Source organism: Pempheris klunzingeri, chromosome 15 (genome assembly GCF_042242105.1).
Source record: "Pempheris klunzingeri isolate RE-2024b chromosome 15, fPemKlu1.hap1, whole genome shotgun sequence".
NCBI lineage: Eukaryota > Metazoa > Chordata > Actinopteri > Acropomatiformes > Pempheridae > Pempheris > Pempheris klunzingeri.
The window spans coordinates 15,634,622-15,657,109 of record NC_092026.1 but is presented as its reverse complement, the minus strand read 5'-3'; the positions used below and the strand labels follow the sequence as shown (position 1 = coordinate 15,657,109).

Genomic DNA, 22,488 nt, shown 5'->3' with positions numbered 1-22,488 from the left:
AACTTAGCAACATAAATGAGATAATTCTATTCTTTACTGCACGATAATGAAAGATAAAATGATTGTCACCGTGAACATTCTTCAGAACTGAGTCTGAGTATTAAGAACTACTGTACAGTTTTTTTGGCCTCTTTTCTGGCCTCAACTCCAAGATAGGAGTTTTAAACCACTAGTAGCACAACGGAGCAATACTTGCATGGAGCAGTGTAGTCTGTGTTCCAGGAGTGCACATACATGACATTCATTCCTCCACTGATCAACCGTTAGAGACGGCGAGAGAAGCTGCAAGCTAGCAAATGTGCCTTTAAACAAAATTTTAAGTATTAAAGAAAATGGCTATGCTAATGTTTAATGAGGGGGGAAGGGGGTTCAAAGCTTCAGCTATAGGCCTCAAGGATACACACTATTCACTTTGGTGAGAAAACTGTTAAACTCCACAGGGTAACTTTAACGTGTTTGAATTTGTGACTGCAGATTTTAGCTACTTTCTTTTTTGGTAGATGAGAAGCTCTTCTGAAGGCTGTGTGATGTCTGACACGTGGCTGACATCACACAGTAAGCGCTTCGCAGACTGTGCGTGTGTCACTGAGTGTAATGCAGCACCCTATGGCCAGTACTAAAACACAGAACACACTTGTGTAGCATTAGAAGCCATATTTTGCTGCTGGCAAGTACTTAATCTGCTCTCCATCATAACACAAGTGTGATAACACCACACATATACACACACACACACACACACACGTACACACAGCTGATTGCCAGAGCCCATTTAAAGAGTGATGTCCCTCAGCATCACTGCAGGCACAGCTCCAGGTTGATTACCGCTGAGTGCCGTACAGCTCAGGCATGACTGACTCCTCTGGCACACGGTCGCTTTGATCAACTTAGGATTTTGCAACCAGATGATAGGTTTCATCTTGAGTGTTTAGTGAGTTATGACACTTTTGAGATGACGCCAAGCTGGATACAGGTGTCACTGAGGCATGAACGCTTTTCACTTACATTCTATTGACTAACTTCTGATCGGCATGCATGTTAATTAAAATACTTTGAATGCCACGGTTGAAACAGACATGAATAGACAAAAAGAAAAGAGCAACCGCTGTGCGGTGACTGCGCTTAAAACTGTCTTTCTTAAATTGTTTGTGAATGACTTTGTGGCGGTCTCCTTGGTAACAGTGCTAGACAGTGTATGGGCTGCGGTCAGCTAGACTGTAATTAATAATCAGGTTAGAGAGAGAGGATATTGAAGCGCTCTCGAAGCTGCTGCTGCTAACTTCCTTGCTTGTGAGAGGGACAGAGATATACACACACACACACACACACACACACACACACACACACACATAATTGTTGATAGTGAGAGAGGTTTGGGAATAAGAGGGTGGTAAGTGTGCTTGAAGGTGAGCCACTGGGTTGTTTCATACAATGAGGGTTAACAAGAGGCTGCAGCAATCTCACCGTGATGGGAGGGCACTCAACCACAGGCAAGCTAGCGTAAATCAGCCAGCCAACCAGCTAGAAGCTGTCAAGTGCGTGTCTGTGTGTGTAATTAAGCATGAAGCTCTAAGCAGTTGCCAATACAGACTCTTGGAGAACAGACAGGCTTTTTTCCCCTCTCTCCACATTTTGAACCTTGAAGGTAGAAATCACATCTGTTAAAAATCATCTATCAGTCACTTCGTCGTCACTTGTGAGTGTGCATATGTGCGTGTCCATGTGTTTCTTTGTTTTCAACAAGAGAAGAGAAGCCCCATCTGTTGGTGACATCGTCTCCATTTATGGACAATAGGATGAGCCCGATGCCACCTGTATCTGTGCTATCAAACCTGTATGGGGGATGTGCCATTTATCTTGACAGGCAGATAGCTTGATTTATGGCTTTTATTGTTTGTTGAGGGTCAGGCAATCTCCGGCATGATTTGTTTCTGCGAGGCTCAGGCCCACTGGGTATTATTTGATTTGATTCATATTTGCATGAACCTGATTCTAATTTGTCCCATTAGCCCAAATTGATTTCTGGTACAGGTGCTGTCACGTTTTAACTATGCTCTTGGCTCTAGAGATGCAAAGTTGGTTGTTCGCTCAACTATTTTGGTCCAGACTGAAATATATCAAAAATTTGATGGATTACCGTTTTTTTTCTACAGACATTCGTTGCTCCCGGAGAATAGATCCAACTGACTTTGGTGATCAGGGCTTTGTCTCCGCTGCCACGATGAGGTCAACATTTTTGGTTTTTAGTGAAGCTATTGAATAGACTGCATGGCATTTAGTGACTTAGTAAGTAAATGAGTGGGTAAGTGAGTAAGGTTTATTTAGTGTAGTATATAGTGTGTTGATAGGCTGTGGTTGTTTTCTGCATCAAATGTAAAGTGGAATGAATTAGCAAGCCATGACAGTGGATATAAGCAAAACTGTTAACTGTTAACTTACAAATACTTTACACTAGCCAACAGTGTCACTCGGGTTAGCAGAAAGTCATTTCTATAGTGTAGTTTAGGATAAGCTACATGAGTGGTTGTCATATGACTTTAAACAAGTTCCATTTGGTCAAACTTTACTTCAATGAAACACTGACTGCCCCCAATTCCTGGTGTTGACTGATTATTATTCTATCCACACAGGAAATAAATGACATCAAAACTTAAAAGGTAAATTCAATATCACTAATCGAGTGCTCCTTTTAGTGCAGGGTAAATTCCTTTATATCGGTCAGTCCACCACTCCAAAGAACATCAAAGGGGACATTTGGACCAGAGTTGTGAGCACTTGCATGAAAATTCACACAAATATCGCAAATCTCTCTCTCAAATATGAGGCTGCTGATAAAGTTACTTAATGCACCAATGAAAATTTGTTTTGAAACGTTTGACGCTGAAACTGAATCAGACTTTTCTCACTGACGTCAGTAGCCGGAATAATAAAACCTCTCCGATGTTCCTTGCATCATTACTTGTAATTTCTCTGTCTGTGTATCTTCAGCAAATACAGCAGGTCAAATAACAGACTTCAAACTGAAAATTACTGTCCTTGGCACCACAAACCCAACATTACAAGATACTTGAAAGCCTTCAGCCAATCACCAAACCAATCACTGTGCCCAAACTGTGATCCCTGTCTGCAATCACATCTATTCACATTTACAACTAAAAAAAAGTACATGATTTTCTCTGATTTTGTTCTCTAAAGTTTAAGCAGATATTTAATTCACATGAGGAGAGTGTCCCGTGTAAACTGTCACATGTGCAAAAGGGAGAGGCATGAGGGTGAGACGTGAAGAAAAATAGAAGATTGTACAGGTGGTGTAACACTTTTAACATCAATGTAGTTTGATATATTAAGTTTTGATTCTTAAATTCAAGATGCTTATAAATCAAGCACCTAAAAAGGATAACTCCAATACTTTAAAACCTGGGCAACTTTTTACATACTTTCGGTTTGAAACGATAGGTAGGTACAGAACATTTAGGAATTGGTCCAGCGGACAGTCTGCGAATGAGCTACACCGGCTGTAATGTAATCCCTTGTTGGTCAGAGAACCCCAGACTCTATTGGCAAGAAGAGTTATTCTACCTTGCATTGCCTTGATCGCTTAGTTTGTTGTATGTTACTGTGTGACTTTGGTGTTTTTGTGAGCTAGTTTGGATCTGAACTTAAGTCAGAGAAACTAGACCTGCAACTCCTGTGAGGTAAAAATCACTGTTTTGTCAACGGAGTCTGGAGGCTTTAAACCGAGCGCTACAACAGCTGTCTGGTTAAACAAAAAGGATCTTGCAGGTCTATCAGGTAATCTACTGAACTAATTGGGAAACTTTTTGTCCCCATTAGTAATTTCTAACCCAAAATATGTCAAATAAAACAAGGCACAGGTTTAAAAAAAAAAAAAAAACACCTTAAAATCCATGTCTCCATGGTCTTCATTGTCTCTTGAAAATGTAATGTAGACCAGCAGATATTTAAAAGCGATCCAAAGATATTACAAATTCTGTTCACTGGCTCGCTCTAGAATGTATTACAAACCTCTTTGTCCTCTGCTCAGCCCAGCGTACGCCTTCACCTCTTTACATTATTTAAAGCACGAAGGTATTTGTCGACACCCCCCTTTCTTCTCCTCCCTTCTCCTCTTTCCCTTCACTTTTTTCTTTGGTCCACTTGCCTTTCATCTACTCCGCTGATCTCTTCTCGGCTTTCATATCTCCTCGCTCCTCTCCTCTTCTCTTCTGGCCTCCTCTCCGCCTTCGCTCTTACAGTCTCACCTGTTCTTTCCTCTTCTTTCGCCCTCAACTCTCTGCTTTTTGCCAAGCTTCACTCGTTCTCCTCAGTCTCCTCCCTTGTCTCCTTCCCGCCATCCTTTCCTCTCATCTCCCTCCACCCCTGCCTTTCTCCTCCTCACCGCCAGCCCCCCCTCCTCCTTTGCCCACTTCGGTTCACCCTCTGATGATTGCTGAGCATATTTCATTTGACATGAAGACAAAGGGCTGAGTACACATGTGGTTTCTCTGCAAGTCCTGTGTAATATGAAATATTAATGCAGGCATAATTTGGCTCACTGGATGAGGGGTGGAGGTGGGGGTGGTGGGGGCTTTATAATCATCAGTGACTGCCGTTTCCTTCCCCAAAGGATGGTAAGGCTGTCAGGATAGATTGAGAAACAGTAAAGATAACAAAAACAGAATGCTTACTGTTGGCGGCTACCATGGCCTATTTCTGTCTCAGTGTTTAATGGCTATATTGGCTCATTGCCCGAGTTACTGAGGCAGTTCTCCCTGTCAGGCTTTTCAAAGTTAAAGGTGCTATGTACAGCATTTTTCAACCATCAACAGTCATGGTCAAATTGGTTGTGATAGACTGGTATAATTACCATAAACAATTGGATGCCTCTCTTGCACATCAGTGGTTTTTCTAGTCCTATGTCTCATATTTGCCATAAACCACATTGCTGCAAAGATGCTTCTACTTGTTCCCCACTCAGCTTCATCTGCTTTCTTTTTCGGAATCTGTCTCCAAGCACGACTTAGTTATTCCATCGCATGCTTTTGTGAGAAATCTTTAGTACCATCCATGCTAGAGGACTAAGACTCTCTGAGCTTACGTCCTTCCGTTTCAAATAAGCCAATCTCCCTTCGTGCTGTAGGGCAGTAAATCTCACCACAGATCCGACATGAACGCAGTGGTCAGTAGAAGCTGCTGACATTCTCGTGTTCGTCTTACAAAGTCTGCAAGGACCGATCAAAAACAGCTCCTCGGATCATCTCAAAGTTCTGTCAAGACAAAGCTCAAACCTCCAAAGGCTCGTAGTGATGGAAAGTACATTTAGTGCTGTGCTCAAGTATAACTTTGAAGAACTTGCACTTTAAATTAAGCATTTGGATTAAATGCTACATACGTCTGTGCCAGTAGTACTTTTTACTCCACTACAGTTGACATATACATACAAAACCCATGATCATTTTGTCATGTCATCATAACGTCATCCACTGTTTAGATCAAACCACCCAACACTATATGAAGTCATTTAAATCAGTGGCTCTCAACCCTCCTGCTGCCAAGGCCCCCCCTGTGTCCAATGAAAAATTCCGCAACCCCCCCTACATACAACAAAGACTTTCCCTCCTGTGTGTTTTGCTACAATGATGACCGAAGTGCTTTCTTTCAAACTAATTTTTATTTTAGTACTTGCTTATATAGCATATTTCCCCCAAAAATTATTAAATAAAAAAATGTCTTCAAGTGCTAAAGTTTAATAAAATTGTGCACGATCTTGGTGTTAAAGTCTATGCTGCACCAGAGTTAGTCGTTCTAAGCAGTTCACTACTTTTATTCATAAACACATCGGGGAAAAATGCCAAGGTCCGGACGACGGGGACCTCAATGGTGCGCACGGCCAATGCCACTGCCCCACACTGCATTTTGATCAATTTATGTATCTGTTATTATTGGGCTAGAGAGTCACTTCATACAAATGAAGCACTACAGATTGACTATTTGTTTAATTAGATAGTTTCTCTCCTGATTTTGTCATTAGAATATTTTTTTGTATTTTTCTTAATAATATTCACAGCCATCTCAAGGACCCCCTGGCAGCTTTCAGTGGCCCCCTAGTGGGCCATGGACCCCCTGTTGAGAACCACTGATTTAAATTAGCTTCACCTTGACCAGCTACAACATTAAAATGCTGCATTCACATATATGCATCATTAATAATAATCCGACCATGTAATTTCTATAATGACTCAAAAAAAAGGCCATTCTGCACAAAGGGTACTTTTACTTTTGCTGCAAATACAACACTGACAAATTATCACCAAACTGTCGAATATGTTGGCAAACCGCAGCCTACATACCCTACATACCCATCCACATGAGCACATTTGGAGTCATTTCTAGCCACATGATGAATATAGGTCCAATGTTCACTCTCTGTTAGCTCTGTTTTGGTCCCAACCAATATCTGACTCCTCAGCAGCTAAAAGCTTGTCTGACAGTGCTGAAGGGCAATAGTGCACAGTAAGTTTTCCAATAAAGATAAAAAAAAAAAAAGTTACAGGCAATAATAACCAAAACAATGAGCTGAAAAAAAAAAAAAAAAAAGCTAAAGCGCTCCATAAAGCTGAGAGGAATTGCAGAACCAGTTGATGATTCTCTGTGGAATCAAGTGACTCCTTGACATCAGTCATCTCACTTTAAAATATTAATTATGAATGCTTGGTGCAGCTGTAAATACATTTTGCTTGTTCAAGGGCCTAGCAAATTAGCTTGTTTTATTCACTTTGACACAATTCTAAAAACTGTGTGGGCTACACCACTGTGGGTAACACTATGTCTATCAGGAAGTCAAACACGTGTTGGAATGTGTCCCGTCCTCTTGGTGTGACCTGCGGCTGACTCAAAAACACTTGGTCCACCTCCGTCGCGCTCTTTCAGTGATTCATTTGAGGAACTATAATGTAGGCCCACCTACACACACACACACACACACACACACACACACACACACACACACACACCAGGTGAAGGAGTATAGTCAGTGTGAGTGACCTTCGAAAGCTGTCTGTCCAAATCTTTCCTATATCATCGCCCATGTGCTCATCTCTATTCACAACATAGCACAAAACATTTGCATCAAAGCCAAGCACACACACACACACACACACTTTTTTCTCATGGGAACCAGCTTTTTGCATCCTCTCTTTCCCTCTGACACTATCTCTCTTACGAACACACACACAAACACACACACATTAGTCCTGCTGGGTGACACCATGCACACACACAGACAAGTTCACAATTTGTCTTTCACATGTTTAATTCTCTCTCTCTGTATATATATATAATTTTTTCTCTTTCTCACTTCTACACTCGCTCACACGGGCTGACACGAACACGTATCTCTCTCAAACACACGCATAAACACACACACACACTCACACACACACACACACACCCACATAGGCTACAGTTGCATCACTGGTGAATTACCATGCCGTTCCACGTTATTAAACATGACACTCGGCCCAGATAATGGAGCCTTTCTTCATCTCAATTTGGAAGGCTAATCTTATTGCTTTGATTAGCAGCAGCTTCATTTGCATATCAAGGCCTCCTCTCCTTTAATTCCTCCATTGCAAATCCCCTCTTTATAGAAGTAGATAAAAGGAATCTATCTATATGTATCTTTCTTTAGAATCTTTTCTTCCTCCCCCTCTTCTCCTCTCTTGTTCTTCATTAACTACTTGTTCATTTGTTCATATTCTTGTTTTTTTTCTCTTCTTGTTTTTTGTAGTCATCATCAGCTCAGCTTAGTCGTCTTTATTCCCCCCCCCCCCCCCCCCCTTCTTCACATATGTATCGAAAGATGCCTATCATATAAGGCAAGGCGAGAGGCAAGAAATGCGATTGGATGCTACGTAATGGCCAGTAATCCTAGTTACTTATTGTCCAGAAGGATCCACACTCAGGGAACAAAGAGAAAAAAGGGAATGTCTCAACAAAAGTTTAAATTACAGCCTACAATTGAAGTGTAACCACAAGATTACAACGTTGACAATAAACTTCAGCAACTGCACTTTGCTCACCATTCAATCATGTCACTATTCAAGCCAGAACATTCTGCATAGAATGCACTCTTTGGCAAAGCATTGATGCTGACCCACATGATGTACAGTGTATAATATGAGCCACATAGCTTTATCTCTGCATTGCAAATTCTATAAATGGAGTTTGAGTGGATTAATATTCAAATACATGCCTGAAGATGCCATGGAGATCTAGGCAGCTGATAAAAACTAGCGAGTTCTCCTCTAAACCAGAGCACTCAGTGACATCTCAACGATGTCTTTGATATATTATATTTATGAAGCCATCCAGGATATTTCAAAACGTAAAAAGCTACAAACTGTATTCTTTTTTTTTTACATAAATGAATTGCATAAATAAGTGAGATATAAAGGTAAGGACGCAGCCAGCTGTTAGCTCGCTAGAGATAAAGACAATATGAAGCTCAAGCCCATGAAACATGGATGCCATCATAGGGTTTATATAAATTCATACAGTAGCGTGAATATTGAGCTGAAAATGCTGCTTCATCGAGTATATTCTGGAAGGTCAAATACAAGAGAGTTAAAGGGCAACCCGAGCCCGATGTCAGGTCACTTTTTAGACCACAGTTCACCCAGCTGATGTAAGGAATATAAAGATGCTGCAGGGGGTGGGGTGGGAGGGCTGCACCATGTTAAATCTGGTGAGAAGTGGATTTTTATTTTATTTTTTCAAAAACTGCATTTGTTCACTTCAACAAACTGATCTCTGATGTGAGAGTGGGAACGAGAGAGACAGTAAAAGAGAGAGAGATAGTGGGTGTCTTTTATAGGATGTTGGCCAATATGATGTTTTATGTATCTATAAAGAGCTCCAAGGCCATGTTGACTTTTCATGGTTTAGAAACACTATCAGTGGTCTGTGAAAATGGCTGTATTGTGCGAGATCGAAGTTAAGTGCAGCATCAAAAGCTTTTACCTATTCACCATTTGTCAGAATTGAAAGCCCGGGGTGCTTCAGTCATGTAGTCACCTTAATGGACAATTTTCAGCCATTAATGAGTACAAGCAACATTCTACTGTAAGTCTGTTAACAGTGTGGCCATGCAGGGAGTTTTTCTCAAAGGAGGATTTAAGAGCTGCTTGTTTTTGTCGCAAGTTTTCTCCCAAAACTCTTTTAATTATCTGTTGGGAATAATATTATTCCACATATTTTGCAGTATCGATTTCGGTTGATAGAATACAATTGAATCTTTTCATTATTCAAGTTTGAAATGTTATTTCCAGTCTTGTATTTGGGCCAATTAGGTATTTTTAGAATGCCGTCTTGCCTGTCTTGGCGACACATTTTTTCCCATTAGCTCTATGGTGCTCATAATCTGTAGATACTGCAGGAAAAAAGAAAAGATCTGCTACAGCAATCAATAAATCTATTATTTGTACCCATCTCTAGTAAGGAGCACTCATCACACTATGAAAGGCAGCTTCGTTAAACTTCGCCCCAAACAGTCCAACCAGTGCATCTCCAGTACACTGAATAATATGATGATATGGGCCCATTAACACATATTGTCTCATGAACATGGGCAGTGTAGTTAATTGTTGATTCTAATTCCACATTCAGCGTCTTGGTGCCCTAAATACTTGCTGCTTCACCAAATTCATTACAAATAGCCCAAAACGCAATACTTACTCCTATTTCTTTATCCTTTTTACAAAAAGCCGCCTTTTATTTTTAAAGATTTATATCTTTTTCACATTTATATGCGTTATAAAATACTAAAATGATTCATATCAGGTTTCATCATATTCTGGAGCTTTTTCAATGCCAGCCTATGAATAAAGACCTTGAAGAATATAACGATCTTTTTTACAGATCAGACCATTCATGTTAAGATAACAAACTACTTCAAACAGGTGGATTGTGTTTTCAAACCGAGCTCTTCCCTTGATTTAGACTGCGGCAGTAAAAGTAGAGTGTGCTACCATAAAGCCATTGCAGGAGAGTTCATTGACCTGGAGGTGAGCTACCAGCTCGCCCTGATGAGCAGTCAGCATTTTACTCAGTGCTTGGGAACTCCATAAACGCCCGTTTATGCGGGTTATTGCCCTCTCCCTTGTAGCCTATTGTAGTCATCATCATCTTCAGCTGTAATTGCCCTCTTGTGTCATCACATGCAGATGAAGGAGGTGGCGAGAGGCGTTAAGCAGTATATAAGCAGGGAGCAGTCTTGGCCTCAGTACCTTGCTTTTCCCTCAGCTTGCCTCAGCATCTCTGCTCTCACGCCTCCACCCACCACCAATACCACCAAAATGGCCTTCGCTGGAAGATGGGAAACTGAGACCCAGGAGGGATACGACGAGTTCTGCAAGCTGCTCGGTGAGAATGAATCTAAAATCCCTCTTAGCCAAAGAAGGCATGCATTTTTACTCCCCTACGTCTGTCCTGTCTGATTTTTGCTGTTGTAACCTCAAACTCCTCTTCTTTTCCCACTCTAGGTATCCCTGATGACATCATTGAGAAGGGCCGTGACTACAAGCTGATCACAGAGGTCACCCAGGATGGCGATACCTTCTCCTGGACCCAGATCTACCCCACCAACGCCAAGGTCACCAACAAGTTCACTGTCGGCAAGGAGTGCGACATGGAGACCATTGGAGGAAAGAAATTCAAGGTAGGAGGAGAATTCGGAGGCGGTGCTTCAACCTTCTTTAGTCCTAAAGTTCCAGCTGTGCAAGGCAGAAACAAGAATCTGTGAAGGTGATTAGAAACCCAGCAGTACCCTGGTTCCCTGTGTTTTCAGGCCACAGTGCACATGGAGGGAGGAAAGCTGAGCGTGGCCTTCCCCAACTACCACCACACCTCTGAGATCAGCGGAGGCAAGCTCATCGAGGTAAACACACTCACTCAGGCTTTTAGTGCTCCGAAGCTAGCGTGATGACAGCAGTTATTATACTCAACACCCCGCAGGGATCATTAGAGTAATTAATGTTGTATTTCTGCAGACAGGAACAGACATTCGCCAATGAGAAAAACAGTCTCAAACACAGAGTGGTGCGAATGAGTTCATCTTAACAAGCAATTCTGTCTCACATTTAACCTTTTAAACCTGAGTCAGTGAGAGATAATGTTCCAAATGGTAGCTATTTGCAGTCCCATGTCTATCCATTCTAATTTCTGCTTTTGAGAAATTTCAAGAGCTAAATTAGTTCTTGGAAAATTAGGTAAAAAGAATTACACTACAATTACACAGGAAGTCAAACATGTTTGATTTAGGAACTATTACAATCATCATTTACATGTTTTTGACACTGGTGTAATGAGGAGCAGAACAATCTCTTCTGATGATGTATAATTGATTACTTTTTCTGCCTCTAGACCTCCAAAGCCGCCTCTGTAGTGCTGAAGAGAACCAGCAAGAAGATCTAACTGCTGACTGACCTTTGACCTCTCGAACAGTTACAATGGAGACTCAGAACTACAGCTACTGCAATAAATAAACTAAGAATATCATACTAACATGAGCCTGTGTTTCTGCGTACACTTCCTAGTATGTGTGTGTGTGTGTGTGTGTGTGTGTGTGTGTTTGCGTGTATCCTGTCGTAGTACCACACAATAATGTGATTTTTCGACATAAGATCATTTTGAAATAGAAGAGTTTGCAAGAATCAGGGAAAAGACTTTAATTGACGCCACGGCTTAAAGGGAGTCAATGGATCCAGCTCCAGCTCATGGGAGTTAACCTATGAGCTCTATGAAAAGGTTTGAGGTTCTCTTGACATTATTTATACCTCATTAGCACCAAAAGCTACATGCGTCTCCAATCACAAGACAGTAATACCAATGGCCATTTTATTTGCGATATGGCAGAATTGATAGAGAGGATGACTAATATATCTATTTTTGTTTGTAATGTTATTAATCCGGGGTTATGGGCGGATGTTAACAATCACCGTTGCTGCAGTGGCGTCGCACCTGTAAATCTATACAATACCACCAAATCATACTGTATTTTAATTATGTTACATGGTCATAGCCATTCTGATAAAAATTAGAATTAAAAAAAAAACTTTTCAACCAAATTTTGTCCATTTTTAATAGACAGCCAGACATCGTTTCACATGTAAAACCTAAAGCACAATGATTGGGCTGTGCTCTTATCAGCTGCTTCAACATCACATCTTCTTGCAGATTTCTAGCTGGCTAGATACTCTCTGGATATGGTATCTAATAGAAATTCAGCTTTTAATGTTTCATGTATCAGAATTAATTTCAAACAGTATGCTGAGACTGCCCCGATCTGTCGGAGGGGTGACTGCTGTGCATTATTAACCCTGCCATCCATTTTTTCCTATGTGGCAGGAAGTCACACAGAGTTGCTGAGAGAGAGACAATCAGTCCATGTAATGCCATCATACTCAATGCTGCACGATGTTTTTTAATTTCTTTTTTTTTGTGGCATTATTATGCTTTATTTGTTTGGACAGAGCAGAGTAGAAGGGTGGATGACATGCAGCAAAGGGCCACAGGCTGTTAGGACTAAGTACGTGGTGGTGGTGCTCTAACAGGTGAGCCAGTCGGGCATTAAGATAAATAGACAGGATAGTTAACAAGTACAGTATTTATAGCGATCACTACAGGAATAATGCTGAAAGTACACAAGCGTGGACAGGCACAGAATTCTTCCTTAATCACTGAGTGTGTCTTTATTGCAGTGCACTTAGCGCTGCCACTGGTGGGTGAAAGCTATATTACAACAATACCACTGATTAAAATGCTCATTTCATTCAGTGTATATTATCATAGCAAACATAATTCCTGTTCTTTGCCAACTTTTTTGACAATTACTAAAAACCTAAAGTTGTTATGGCCTTGAAGTCATTCAGCTAACCTTCCACTATTCTTCTACTCTTAATCTTGACAGTCACATCATTTTCTCCTCTCCACTCACCATCTCCTCTGCTGCTCTTTCCTAAAATCCCCCCCCCCCTCACCTATGGTCTCATTTTCTTTTGACTTCTTCTCCTGTGTCCTCTCCCCTCACGTCCTCTCCATCTTGTCTCTCTCTGCATCTACCCTATTTCTTTGTGGCTCCCAGCCAAGCAAATAATCAGTTAATTAACCAGCTCATTCCCAGGATCATTGTAGCAGCTCTCAGAGGAGCACTGTAAAGGCTCTCATGTCTCTAAATTTACAGCTTCATTAAGTGGACCGGAGTAAGGTACAAATCTTTTGAATAAAATTGCCAGACTAGCGCCTCAGTGCATGTGCGCTGGCCTTGACTTGAGAGCTGGTGACTCAATAGCTCCCTAATGAAAACAAAATCTTGTTTTTTTTTGCCTCTGAGGTGGTGATTGTTTTGGTGTAATAATGAGACGTTCTCTCTTGCTGGCGCCGATGCAATCAAGATCTTGCACTCCTGGAAAATTAGGGTTGGAAGGCAACAAGCAAGGTGTCATTTGAGCATGTTTGTGTAGCTCAGAGCTGGTGCAATCACTCTGCAATATCACTTCCTTTGTCCTCACAGACAAACAGGCCTAATTGGCTATTTCCAAGGCTACTATTTCTGATTGGCCATTCTGCCTCCTTCTGATTGGTCTCCATCTAGACAACCAGAAGTGGGGAGAAAATGGCTCGTTAACATCCCCATGTTGGCTTTCTCTCTCTGTTTTTGTGATCACAGTCACAAACCTTCAAGCACACTTGGAGCCAATCCACAATATGAACTTCCATTCCCCAGAAACTAATTACTTTTTTGGTCACAGTATTGTTTCTAATGGCAACTTGTTATTCCTGGTGTACAAAGAGCACCTCCATATTGTTGTATGTTAGTAATGTCAGTAACACTGCAGATTTTCATTTACAAATACTGTTTTTTTTTTAAACGTATTGGTGGCTCAGCAGTGCAGGACTGTCACCCTACAGCTAACCACCTCACCTGAGTCAAATCTACACCCGTGTCTCTGCCTGTCAGGATCCCGTGGGATGTCCAACGACATGCAGGTTGGGTTCATTGGAGCCTCTAAACTTCCGACAGGTGTGACTAACGGTAACTAGTCTAAATCCAATAGTTGTAGCAAAAAGTATATTGCCAACATGAGTGGTGTGGTGGTGTGTCTTCTATTTGTCCCCAATTTGTGCTGACGCATTACCAGTACACAAGGAAATGCACAAATATTCAGTCTTTACTCAAGAAAAAGTAACAATACAGCAAGTTAAAACATTCACTAACAAATAAACTGCCCCACAGTCATAACCTACAGCAAAATGTACTGAAAGCAGCATTTTAATGTTTTAGTTGGTTGAGGTGGAGCTCATTCTTACAACGTAATATACCGTTAGGTAATCTGCATCATAATTAAAAAACTGATCATGATATGATCATATTATGTTTTTAGTGTAAAATCAAAAGGAACTAGAGATTAAAACGGTCAAATATGAGGGAGAAGTACAATAAACAGTAAAGTAGAAGTACATCAAAATTGGTCTTTGTGTAGACGTCATTACGTGACTTTTACCGGGTCTTTGTTTCTTACAGTGGTCTTTGGTCTCCTTTACACTAAGGTTGTTCATCAAACTCGTTCAAAAGAGCATCACACAGTTCTACAAGCAATGGAGATAACTTACTCATCAGTGTTTCACACAACTCCTCATTTCGCTCTCCAAAGCTTAACAGTTTCACATTTGATTTATCCACTTCGACAAAGAGAGCTAGGGGAGTCCGACAACTCCTCAGTACCAGAACTCCAAAATAGTAATTCTTTGCGGCCTTCCAAAATGACCCGTATGAGCATTGCAAACATGTCTTGTACTGAGCATTTTGTCTGCAGCTCATACGGTTAAGTTATGGTTAAATTAGACAGCTACAACTATTTAGTCAACAGAAAGCTTGTGGTCTTGATTAACTTCCTGCCAAAGACTTTTCACTGCTCTGTAGGAGCGTCACCCCACTTCCTGTTTTGGCACTGAACATCAGCGTAGGTCCTTTTAAGCTGCTTCAACAAAGGAGCAATGCTGTCTGTTTTTGGAGAGGACAATATTTCAGATAACATCAGGTGCTCCAGTCTTACCATGGACCTGCATTAGAAGTGGTCAACTAACTAGCTAGTCATGCTCCACACAGTTCTCCCAAATATTGTCCTCACATTGACTTTAACTTTAGTAAGGTAGCCCTTGGTAACATTAACTTGCATAATAGTCGAGGAGAGACACATTTGAGAGACAATGAATTGTCCGCATTAATTAGGTCTGACATACTGCTTAAGAATTACGCAATTCTTTCAAAATAATGGACTGTGACTGGACCCAGTATAGGCAAAGTATCTACAACTTTTACTCAGTCACCACAGTTCACCTCTGCTCAGAGTTTCTGCTCACTTCACTAAAACGTTTGACACTGGTTAGCAGAACACATTCTGTACAGGTGGCAGCTTCTTCCGGCAACTAGCCAACTTAAACGGACTCACTGAAATGCTTGTTTTCTTTCCAATTTCTTTAAAAAAGAAAAACTTTTCTATTTGCTATCATTCAAGTATCTCCAACCCACCCCTCCCTCCCCCAGCTCTAATTTCAATCACAGCAGCTCAAATCACACACACTGAATGAAGAGGTACAGACAGACAAAGGGGAAGGTGATTTAGTGGTGATGAGTGAGGGGTTGAGACAATAATACAAACTAGAAACAGCAAGAGAGAGAAAATTCTCCGGGCAGGATAATGAAGGGGTGACATACCACATTGTGATTGGCACATTAGGTATTAATAACCTGGAATTACCTGTGATAACCATGGTAACACTGGCAATTTGCTTGAAGTTCTCCCGTCTTGGTGAAAGGTGGTTAGTCCAACTGGATGAAGGAGGAGAAGAAAACCAGGGAGTTGTGTGTGCACAGCTCAATTGAGTATTAATTGCATTCAATTTCAACCCACGGCTATCAGTGCGCTTCAACTGTTTCACTGTAGTTGTTCTGTTACAATGAACTCCACTACAAATGGATGGATTTGTCCAAAAGAGATTCTCAAACTTTCCCATTTTGTACACAGTCTGCAAAATGGATTGTACGTCAGACTAGTACGACTAGAATACTAGTACACATACTAATGTCCACACAACAGTTTATAGTACATGCTACGGTGCAATTATTCTTATAAATTTAACTTTCCCTGACAATCCAACAAGTGCACCAACATGCAGAGATTAGGCAGGTCAGTTAAGCTGTGAGGTGAGGTGGTCAGTTTTACATTTCATCCTTGAAGTTTTGGAACTGACAAACCCTGAAAAACACTGTTTGCCATAAATCTCATCTTTGTATTGCTAGTCCAATTACATTTTCTGCTGCGGCACTCGACGGTTGGCCACGACGAGCCACAATAAGCTCATATTTCATTCAAAAACAAACTTCGACAAGCAACACTTCACACTTCATCTTAAGTGCTTTGAAATGGTATTTTTTGGATTTACAGGAGGAAAGACTTCAAAGATGAAGGCTAACTGGTTAGCCTATATGTGGCTTCCTTCCCCACCTCTGTCAAACAGTAGTGCACAGCTGCTTCTCCCAACTTGCTTGTGGAGCCTTCTGAGTATGATGCAGTAGGGTATGAAGAAGGGTATGGGAGTGAGTGACGTCTTTCAATCATCTAATGAGCACTTCATTTGGAACATATCGATCGTCTTTAAGCTAACAGTAATTCTTTGGTGAGTGACTTAAAACCCTTGATCATTAATTGTTTTATTCGTGTGCGACACAGACTTTAACCATTCGGGAAAACAGAGATAAAGTGACCATGTTGGTGCAAAGTTTTTCACAAGACAACACTTGTCCGTTTGTGAAAGGCTCTTCCATTAACACCTCAATGCAGGACTACTTTTAAATCTAGCCACTTCGAGGGGGCATTTTTGAAAAGATCCATTTTAGCTGTCTCAGATAGAAGGCCAACGTGGAGAAATCATGCTTTTTTCAAGTTACCCAACATTATTGTGAGCATGGGTCAGTACAAGGCTCCCAGCCCACACCAGTGCTTTCAGCCCCAAGGCCTCCTACATCTCTGAGGTGATCTGACCCGAAGCTGTTGGCAGCAAGAAGCATAGAGCCTTCGCGGTGTCAGCCTCTGGACAGCGGAATGACCTCCCCTCTAATAACACAGGAACCCCCACAATTAAAACATCTCAAAAGCAATGCTTTTATTTTTAGCTTTTGGAGCTGTACAAACATGTCATGGGTCTGGGCGTATTTTTGCGTTTTTGTGATGCTTCTTGCATATCCGGTAATATAACCGTTCCTTTTAGGAATTGGTAAAGCACTTTAGTCAGCTTGCATGTCTCACAAATTGACTTTTTAAGTGAAGTGACTTGACTTGCCTAATGATTAATAGCTGACTTGTACAGACTGTAGCCTTGTGTGTAGGATAAGATCCAGTCCATTGCCACTCTTAAAGGGATAAGCATTTCAGTGAATGAGTGGCCAGAGCGAGGGGCGTCGTTTCTTGTATTTTCCTATTCCATATTTTCCATATATTTTTATTTTCAAAATTCCAATGCCTTTTTCAACCATTGAGCACAGCGGGATGGAAACAAACAGTGGGCTGGCTGTAGAGCTGGGGGTATTTCAACAATAAAGGAGTATGCTGTAAAGATGATTGTAGTTTGCTGGCACAGCTGTGCTACTCAGGGCTTCGTTCACTTCTACATTATTCAACCTTGCACTGAGTTCTATATTAATGCAGGCTTTCAGTCCTGCACTGAGATCTGTATTCACTCCTACACAGTGTGTCATACATACAGTATAACTGTACATTAATCTTTTTGCCCACAGTCCTGTATTCAGTCTGTTGGATTCAACAGAGGAGAGTCAGAGATAGGAAGTTAGAGGGTGTGGTCCCAGTAACAGTGCTGGAACTTTGACATGGAGAAAACAATTTCTGTGTATTTGGGCAAGCATGTGCACAATACACAACAGAACACGATGGGGACTTCTGATCAAACCCTGATTTAAGCACAATCTGTGCACATTATCGATTCATTTAAGACATTAATTCAGTTATGAATAAGATTCTGTAGGATTTGAGTAGAAGAGGCCCATGGTGTGTACATGGTATTCACCCAAACTATCGGTCTGCTCTCTTGTCAGGCAGCAAGCACACCAGTCATCTATTCATCTATCCAGAGAAGCTGACTCCTCGTGCCCTGTAGCCCAGGACAGGGCCTCTATCCAGGGGACAGTAGCCGCCTTTGTTCCCCTATCATGCCTCGCATTCCCCAGATCTGCCCTGGTTCCTTTACATGCCTGCTCCATAGGCAAGCAGGCCGGTCAGCCTGCCAACCGGGCAACCAGCATCCATCCAGACAGCCAGTCAGCGATCCATCCATCCATTCATACATTTCAGTGGCTGACTTCTTGTACCCCCCCTGGTCCAGAACAAGACCTCTCTCTGGGGGACAGTAGTCGGCTTTGTCCACGCCCCCCCATGCCTCACATTCCCTAGACCTGCCCTGGGTCGCCCCTCAAGGCACAGGGCACTGGGAGAGCACAGGCCTCTACGCCCCCATTTCCCTTTCTCATTCTGATATTATCGCTCTTTTAGACGCCCCCCTCCCAACCACCACCACACCATCACATCTCTTTTCTTCTGAAGGTTTTCTTTCTCCAGCCCTAAGCTTTTACTGATGCCCTCTTTCTTTCACCAAGCCATAAAGCTGGCAGTAAACAACCTTGTCTCAAGTTTCGTTGCTTGGCTTGGTATAATCAGTAAGCATATAAACCAAAATTATACATTTACTGTACAATATACATATGATTATAGTTTCTTCCCCTGATTCTCTGTGCCTTGTTTTCAATATTGTCACTTTCTAAAACACTCCAACAAGTTTTTAACCAGTGATCAGATTTTAAAACCATTCTGTAATGCAACCTCAGCACCATCAACCAGCTCACCTCCTTTTAGCCACTCGCTCAGTACAAAACACAAAAACCTGAACCAGCGCCAGTGGCTGTCTGTACCTACAGCCCACTTCTATTCAGTGAGGAGAAGGGTGGGGGCATAGGCCATAATTAAAGATGGCGGCCTTGCCGTCGCACAATAGCTGTGCACAGAGAAGGCTTTTATTGGATGTATTTTTCTCAACAGGAGAGTGGGCAGTCTACCCTCTGTGAACATTTAATTGGTTTAACAGCTGGAGAGGAAGAGGAGGAGGTGGTGGAGAAGTGAGGGGGGAAGAATCCAACGGAGGAGAGGAAACAAAGACATGGGAGAAAAGTGTGAGGATTTTAAATTTGTGGCATGTAATGTTGATAAATTTATCAGCGGCGGACCGACTTTAGATATTGTGCATCAGAGTGGAAATGAATCATTTGCAGCCCTGTCACCTCCCATCTGCACACTGTGTTCATTAGCATGCATCCAAATTCTGATTGAGAGCGTTACAGTTGCCAGAGCAAAACGTGGGCTTGTTGGCAGGTAACATTTTCCCTGCAGCATCACGGATATTATTATTATTTAGAAAATACACTGAGATTAAGAAGGGAGAGCGACAGTGCCTTTTTTTGTCTTGGGCTTTTTACAACATACAGTTCCTTCCACCCACTGTGTGTGTTTTGATACTGTATTATAAGTGTGTGTGTGTGTGTGTGTGTGTGCTTGGGTGAAAGTGGATGCTGACAAGTGTCTTTGTCTGTCCTCTGCCAATAGATGAAAACTGGAGCAGAGCCTTGGGGCAAGGTGAGGCCACAATGTTCCTCTGGAGGTTTCAACTAATGGAGATCCAGTGTTGGGTTGGAGGACCGGTCCTTAGGGACACTTGTAAGGATTAAAAATGTAATCCACTGCACACATTACCACGTATAGGCTGGAGATTGCAATCTGGGGTGTAAATGTCCACATATCTGTACTTTTACAATCGTGATCTGATATCTCTTTAGTTTGCTTCCACTACTGTGCTGGTATTGGAATATTTTTCCAGATTTGATTTAATTTTGCTGTTCCATTAATTGGAGAAAGGATGGCATCTTATTGATGAACGACTACTGATTTATGCACTTAAATTCAAAAGATACCATTTGACAATGCAGTCGTGTAAAAATGTTGAGTAAGAACCATGCATTCACATGTTCTCCTCCCAAGCACCCCGAAAAGGTGACTGTTGCATCAATGTTTACAGCCAAATAAAAAGACACTGATATAAATAATGTGGCAGACATAATGCTTAAAAGTCCACACATCCACATGACTTTGTGACCTCCAGTCAGTGTGGCGTCTAAATTAATGTCATTTACTTTCCTTTTAGTGTCAAGCTTTTACATCCCTTGTACGGCTTAACAGTGTAACAAACTTCTTTGCCAAATGAATCAGAATTAGTTACAGAACATCTCATTCAGTGCAAGCGTAAAATACCAAGCATACACTTGACGGCCAATTCAAAGGGTTCAACAACTTAAAATATTGTTAAATGTTTTTTTACATGCTGGACATTACACAAACATTTGACTCCTGGCTCTTAAGCCACTAAACGCTCCGTTATGTTCACCAGCTAAATGCAAAGTTTCTCTGTCTGCAGTTTGGTGCAGTGACAGATATCACACAGTAGGCTTATTTTGGCAGAAAAAGTTGATGAGTGGTGACACTAAACTAAAACAGTAAAGGTATAGGCCAGAAAACCAAAACAATGAGCTGAATGAGCATTTAGACTAAAATGCTCTCTAAAAAGTGAGGAGAACTGCAGAGGTGTTAATCAGTAAGTGATCCCCTTCATGTGACACAATGTTCTCCTTCTCCTTCCGGCTGTTCCCCTCAGGGGTCGCCACAACAAATCATCTGCTTCCATCTAACCCTATCCTCTGCATCCTCTTCTCTCACACCAACTAACTTCATGTCCTCTTTCACTACATCCATAAATCTCCTCTTTGGTCAGCACCAGCACACTTCTCCATTCCTCAGGCATCCTCTGACTCTTTGGGATCGTGTTGAACGACCTGGTCAAAAACTCGACAGGCACCTCTCCTAGACACTTCCATACCTCCACAGGTATATCACACCTTCCCACTCTTCATCCTCCTCAATGTCCTCCTAACTTCATCTTTGCTACTTCCTGGTCCACAACAGTCACCTCTTCTACTCTTCGCTCTCTCTCGTTTTCTTCTTTCATCGACTCTTCAAAGTACTCTTTCCATCTTCCTATCACACTTCCGGCACCTGTCAATACATTTCCATCTCCATCCTTAATCACCTTAACCTGCTGCACGTCCTTCCCATCTCTATCTCTCTGCCTGGCCAACCTGTATAAATCATTCTCTCCCTTACTCCAACCTAGCATACAAGTCATCATATGCCCTTTGTTTGGCCTTTGCCACCTCTACTTTCACCTTACACTGTATCTCCCTGTACTCCTGTCTACTCTCTTCAGTGTCTCCCTGTATACACTCCTGCACTTCCTCATTCCACCACCAAGTCTCCTTATCTACTTTCCTTCCAGAAGACACACCAAGTGCTCTCCTGTCTGTCTCCCTGATCACATTAGCTGTAGCTGGTCCCAGTCATCTGGAAGCACTTCTTGACCACCCAGAGTGTCTCAACTCCTCCCTGAAAACCACACAACACTCTTCCTTTTTCAGCTTCCACCACTTTGTCCTCTGCTCTGCCTTTGTCCTCTTCGTCTTCCTCACCACCAGAGTCATCCTGCACACCACCATTCTATGGTGTCTGGCTACACTCTCACCTACCATTACTGTGCAGTCACTGATCTCCTTCAGATTACGTTGTCTATACAAGATGTAGTCCACCTGTGTGCTCCTACCTCCAACCTTATAAATCACCCTATGTTCCTGCCTGAAAGTATTCACTACAGCCATTTCCATCCTTTTTGCAAAGTCTACCACAATCTGTCCTTCTGCATTCCTATCCTGGATACCAAACCTGCCCATCACTTCCTCATCACCCGTGTTGTCACCAAAATGTCCACTGAAGACTGCATCAATCACCACCCTCTCTCCTCTGGGGATACTCTGCATCACTTCACTCCAGAATTTCATCTCCTCTTCTAACTCACATCCTACCTGTGGGGCATAACCACTAACAACATTGAACATCACACCTTCAATTTCTAGTTTCAAACTCATCACTCTATCTGACATTCTTTTCACCTCTAGAACTTTCCAAACAAACTCCTCCTACGAGATAACTCCTACTCCATTTCCCTTCCCGTCTACACCATGATAAAACAGCTTGAACCCTGCTCCTAAGCTTCTAGCCTTGCTACCTTTCCACCTGGTCTCCTGAACAGTATATCCACCTTCCTCCTTTGCATCCTGTCAACCAACTCTCTAGCTTTTCCTGTCATAGTCCCAACATTCAAAGTCCCTACTCTCAGTCCTAGACTCTTGCCTTTCCTCTTCTCTCTCTGCCTACGGACACACCTTCCTCCTCTCCTTCTTCGACCCACAGTAGCCCAATTTCC

At 41.9% G+C, this 22,488-nt stretch overlaps 1 protein-coding gene across 1 annotated transcript; it reads left to right on the top strand.

The window, feature by feature from the left end:
* Positions 1 to 10,202: 10,202 nt before the first annotated feature.
* On the top strand, positions 10,203 to 11,552 carry fabp6 (fatty acid binding protein 6, ileal (gastrotropin)). Its single transcript, XM_070845322.1, has 4 exons — positions 10,203 to 10,422; positions 10,542 to 10,717; positions 10,847 to 10,936; positions 11,422 to 11,552. Exons 1-4 carry the CDS (start codon positions 10,218 to 10,220, stop codon positions 11,470 to 11,472), a joined length of 522 nt encoding a protein of 173 aa, XP_070701423.1. The 5' UTR covers positions 10,203 to 10,217; the 3' UTR covers positions 11,473 to 11,552.
* Positions 11,553 to 22,488: the final 10,936 nt, after the last annotated feature.